We start from the raw sequence: 5271 nt of genomic DNA, 5'->3' as shown, positions 1-5271 counted from the left end.
TTACTTTGTAACATTAGAATAATGGTGAATCATCAAGATAGCACACAAGGTGGATCTACACTTCATAACGGCCTGGAGCAAATAAGAAAAGTCAGCTCAAATATCTATAAGTAGAGAGAGATGAACTACGTAAAGCCTAATTCAAGTTTACCCCAAGAAACTTAATACGTAGGCAACTCTTATCCCAAAAAGAGGGCAACCATTCATTATCAAACAAATCATCAGGTCGTTGTCCCCTAAACACCAAACCTCAACATCATGGAAAGTCTTGTTTGTTGTTTGTGGTGATTTATTGATCTTCAAATCTAGTATGTTGAAGGAAAAGTTATCGAATTCATAGCACGGGGGGAGTATAGGGTAGATTTCCTAACTGATGTGAATATGATCTCTTTGTCCTGCAATTATCCTTACAAATTGTCCTGAAGTGGGGGAGTGGGGGAGTCGAGAAAATCAGAAGAGGAGACTATGGAGTAGGGAGTGCCAGAGCTTGCAAACTGTCCTGAAACTAGTTACATACTTTCCAAGAACTCGTAATATAGTATCTCTTCGATTATCTCTTCAGGTAAGTGAATGTAATATTTTCTTTCTTTAGTTTTAGGTTCTATTTCTTGCATAATTGCAGCCAGAGTAATGATATTATACTTTGGTGGTTGCAACGAGCTAGAAAACACAAAGAAAAGTAGTGGAAAACTAACCTAATCAAACGCATGCACCCCAGCCAGAGGGGAAGATGACAAGTTATTTCCCGTGCCCTTTTCTTTTCATCTGTCTCGTTGTATATCCCTGTTTACAGTGGCAGAGCCAGGAAAGTAAGTGAGGGTGAGACAGCCAGACAAAAACCAAGCATACAAATATAAATATATATATATATATATATATATATATATATATATATATATATATATATATATATATATATATATATATATATATATATTAATATTAATGTATTAGAACAAAAAAGAAAAAAGAATCAAATCTAAACAAGTACTTGTTCATAGTTGTCCTCGGCGACCTTCTTTTTCGTCATCCTTCTTCATCTTCTAGAAGCGTTGTAAGATCAACTCGGTATCAATGCTATCAAAAACTTCTTTTTCAATGTATGTTATTAAACAATCATTGAACTACTCATCCGCCATCCGATTGCGCAGATGATTTTTTATGATATTCATAGCAGAAAATGCCTTCTCCAAAGTGGCAGTAGCAACAGCAGGTAAAATCAGTGCAAACTTAATCAACAAATAAACAAGTGGGTACACAATGTCTTTTTTCGTCTCAACCATTTTTTTGGCTAGGCCGCTAATTCCATTTACTTCACCAAACTTAGTATCGAAACGCACATCAATGATATAATTCTCAAGCTGATTCACTAATTCCATCTGATCTATCTCTGAAAAATCATCGGGATAAAGTCGAGCAAAACGGATCAACTTTTGCTTATCGAAAGCAACAAACGATTCACTAGGATCAAGACATGTTATACAAAGAAGTAATTCTGTGTTTGCTTTATAATTAAACCGGTCGTTTAACTCTTGAATTTGCAAATCAATACAGTGATAGAATAATCCAACACGATAGTAATGTAGATTGGTGTTTCCTTTTGCTCTTCGTTGAGACCTCCCTCGAGCCATATACCTCTCTTCCATATTTGGAACAACCACATCATGTTTAGCACATAGTGAAGAAACTTCAGTCAGGAGACTATCCTACCCATCATCTCACATCGCCTGTAAGCGTACCTTTATTATTTTAACAAGAGCCATGGCATTGACAATGTCTTAGTCTTCACGCTGCAAAGCCTTTGACAAATCATTGCTAATTCCTAGTATCGTTTTCATCAAATGCAAATTAAAGATAAATTCAAAAGACTGCACTGAATCTAATAATCTGTAAGCCTCACCTCTTTGTTCCGAGCTTGAACCATTTTCCGCTATATTATCAAGCACATCAACTACTGAACCATAAGTGGTTATCATGCCAAGAAGTGTATAATAGTGTGAGCCCCATTGAGTGTCACCAAATCGTTTAAGTCTAGTCTCTTGATTCAACCCTTTGCCACTTGAAATTTCTCCACTTTGTAACGCTGCAACAACTTTAGCTTTCATTGCATCGCGCAACATATCACATCGCTTACATGATGCTCCAATAGTATTTACCACATTAGAGAGAATAATAAAAAGGTTAGTGATTGACTCATGGTTCTTTGCAACTACTACAAGGGCTAACTGAAGATGATGGGCAAAATAATGAACATAAAATGCAAACTTATTCTCTTTCATTACAAGTGCTTTTAGGCCATTCAAATTACCATGCATATTGTTGGCCCTATCATACCCTTGTTCACGCAGTCTAGATATGCTCAACCCATGCTTGGAGAACAACTCATCGATTGCCTTTTTAAGTGTTACTGCACTAGTTTCCTTAACATGCACAACTCTAAAAAATCTCTCAATCACGTAACCTTTCTTATCGACATAACGCAAAACAACTGTCATTTGCTCCTTAATTTATATATCACATGCTTCATCAACTAAAATAGCAAATAATGAGTTTCCATAATCTTTTAGAATAGCATTTGTAGTTTCCACAGCAACTAAACGTAGGAATCGTTAAGGTTTCATGTAATGATTTACAAACCGTGAAAACCCATGCGCAGCGGAATAAGGGGTGTCCACAATTTTAGTTAGAATCATACCTTTGATCAGTTGTGATAACTTTGAGAATCCAAGCTCTACGAATCAGCAACATTTTGATCTTTTGTTATATTCCTATCCTTAGAATGAACGTTGTGTGGGCAACGATCTTCCAACCCCTTCTTTCTCTCTTGGCCTCTTTCACTCTCTTAGTTCAGAGCCGAAATTAGGAACTCACTTTTCTTGAGCAAAACCTGAGTATATCGGCCAGAGAAAGAGGGGTTTCTTTATATAGGCTACAACAGGGACCATGAGGGAAAATTAGGGTTAGGTCTCCTGACGGGCTTGGGCTTCCCATGTTCGCCCAGAACACATGGCCCAACTCCGTCAACAAATGGTTTATTCCACTAAAGGTCATTGTTGCACTACCGCCCTAATCCCAAATTATGTGTATGGGCTCCATATTATATGCTTGTTGATCTCCCCGTGTTTAAGATATCGAATGCCCGATGATTAAGTCAAGTTGCTGACAACTACATTAATCAACTTCTTATTTTCTTGAGTAGTACCACTCAACCTTATTGTCATGTCGGATTAAATCTACCTGCAGGGTTTACATGGTAATCCTTATGAGCTCCTCAAGGGGACATCATCAACTCGACTTCCTGCGGGTCACAATTCCTTCTATAATCAACAGCACACCTTACATACAATATCACTACCCAATCTATCGAGTTTGTTGATTCATAAATGAATCTCACTCATTGATGATTTAAAGCAATATACAATGTACGTAAGTGCCCGTTATTATATTCGGATTAAGAGGACAAGCATCCATAATAACAAAGGTGTTTGTTCTCTTATATAGTCAATATAAATAGAAACAACCTCACTTGGTCCTGTTCAATACACACAAAGTATACTAGTGTAATCCTGTAGTCAAGATAGACTAATACCAGATTATACTACAACCGTACCAATGGTTTGTCCAAATCCATCTAGGTTGTGAGCATTTACTTATACTTTATAAGGTACTGATGATATGATCTTCTGTGTGTCACCACACACCATATCATCTACAACATAAAGTATTAGACACATGCATATAACTAATAACATATATAATATGCATAATATTTGCCCATATGATTCTCATTCAAAATATAAAGAATTAGAGTTAATACAAAAGTAATGTTTTTAGTATATAACCTTATCACCGAATTCACAATATCTTTTTGGATATCAGGTGATGTCAATTTCTGATTTTTAGAAGCATTATCAAGAACTTTCTTAATGACTTCGTTTTGATCTTTCAGAAACCGTATAAGTTCAAGAAAATTACCTTTATTAATCGACTCATCTAATTCATCATGACCATGGAAAGCTAAACCTTGTCTCAAAAGAAACCTAATGCAATCAGTTATTGCAGTTAGGTGTATTCGATAATCCCTTCGAACTTGGTCAAATTGTCAGTGAAGAAATATCTCGATATGCTGCTCTTGATTTAACAAAGCTTGTGCTGCCTTATAAGCAATATTATTAGCACTATTTGGTCCTCCAACATGCTCCTTTAATTTGGTTTTTCTTTCCCAATTAGTAAACCCCCTGTGAAAAAAAACATCCCCACCTCATTGTGCCCCCTTATTAGGTTTAAAGAGATATCAATATAGACAAAATGTGGCATCCTCGTGAATACTATATTCCAACCAACTAAACTCCTCATGCCACTCTTTCTGAAAATGTCGGATTCTCTTGCCTCTTGTTCTTGGAGGAAAAGCATGATTAGGCTGGCAAGGACCCCTAATCAAATATGTTCTTCTCACCGAGTCTTGATCATTAGGATGATAATCTGAAATCTTTTTCCTCAGTGCAGGGTCTCCCTGAAGACTAGACAAGTCAAGTTCTTCACGATTTTCATGTTGAACCCTCTTTGACGTGGGTTATTCAACACCACCATCCTCAGTTTCTTGGTGACTTTGAGGAGGATCCTACTTCAACACTGGCAACATTATTTGTGTTATTAGGTGGTTGAGTAGGTTGAGTGGGCAACGACTTTCCTTTGATCAAATACTTTAACATATCTGTTTAAATAATTAAAATAAACCATTAATCAACTGAATTTAAATTGCACTAATTAAAATAAACTACCAATGTTATTATGATATTCACAAAATAAAATTAAATAAAAATATATGGTTTAATTAATTCACAAAAAGAATACAAAAAAAATTAAAAAACATGGTTTAGGAATCAACTTAACATGAAAAGATAAAAAATAAGACAAAATATTTAATAATATTAGGCTTACCTAGAAAACTTTAGAAATTATGGATAGCTAATTAGAATAATAGAGAAAAAGGTGAAATTGTGGAAAAGTGGAGTACGTGGGGTCGTGGGTTTTGCTTAACTTTTTAATAAAGAGGCAAAGAGTCAAACTGGAGTAAGATATTGGGGTTTTTGTTTCGTTGTTGTTTGGCTTCGGTGTGTGTGTCAGTGTGTGATGTGCTTTTTTTTTTGTCTTTTGTCGGTTATGGGTTTTTAGTTCGAGACTTCGAGGCGAACACTGTTAACGCAAGTACTTTAGTACTTTACATTGTTAAGCAGTCGAGTCTTTTTTCGGATATGGCTTTTTAGTTTC

The 5271-nt window shown here is 35.8% G+C and overlaps 1 protein-coding gene across 1 annotated transcript; it reads right to left on the bottom strand.

Moving 5' to 3' along the window:
• Window positions 1–1778: 1778 nt before the first annotated feature.
• LOC147511302 (uncharacterized) lies at window positions 1779–2495 on the bottom strand. The gene has a single exon (XM_086598420.1). It carries the CDS (start codon window positions 2493–2495, stop codon window positions 1779–1781), a length of 717 nt encoding a protein of 238 aa, XP_086454546.1.
• Between the last annotated feature and the right edge of the window lie 2776 nt (window positions 2496–5271).

The sequence above is a fragment of the Coptis chinensis genome, chromosome 3 (genome assembly GCF_015680905.1).
Source record: "Coptis chinensis isolate HL-2020 chromosome 3, ASM1568090v1, whole genome shotgun sequence".
In the NCBI taxonomy this organism is placed as follows: domain Eukaryota; kingdom Viridiplantae; phylum Streptophyta; class Magnoliopsida; order Ranunculales; family Ranunculaceae; genus Coptis; species Coptis chinensis.
Note: the sequence above shows the minus strand (reverse complement) of the source record. Positions and strands in the feature narration are given on the sequence as shown.

Coding starts and splice junctions, on each gene's coding strand:
- LOC147511302 (XM_086598420.1), bottom strand. CDS start 2,495: ATGACAGTTGTTTTGCGTTATGTCGATAAGAAAGGTTACGTGATTGAG.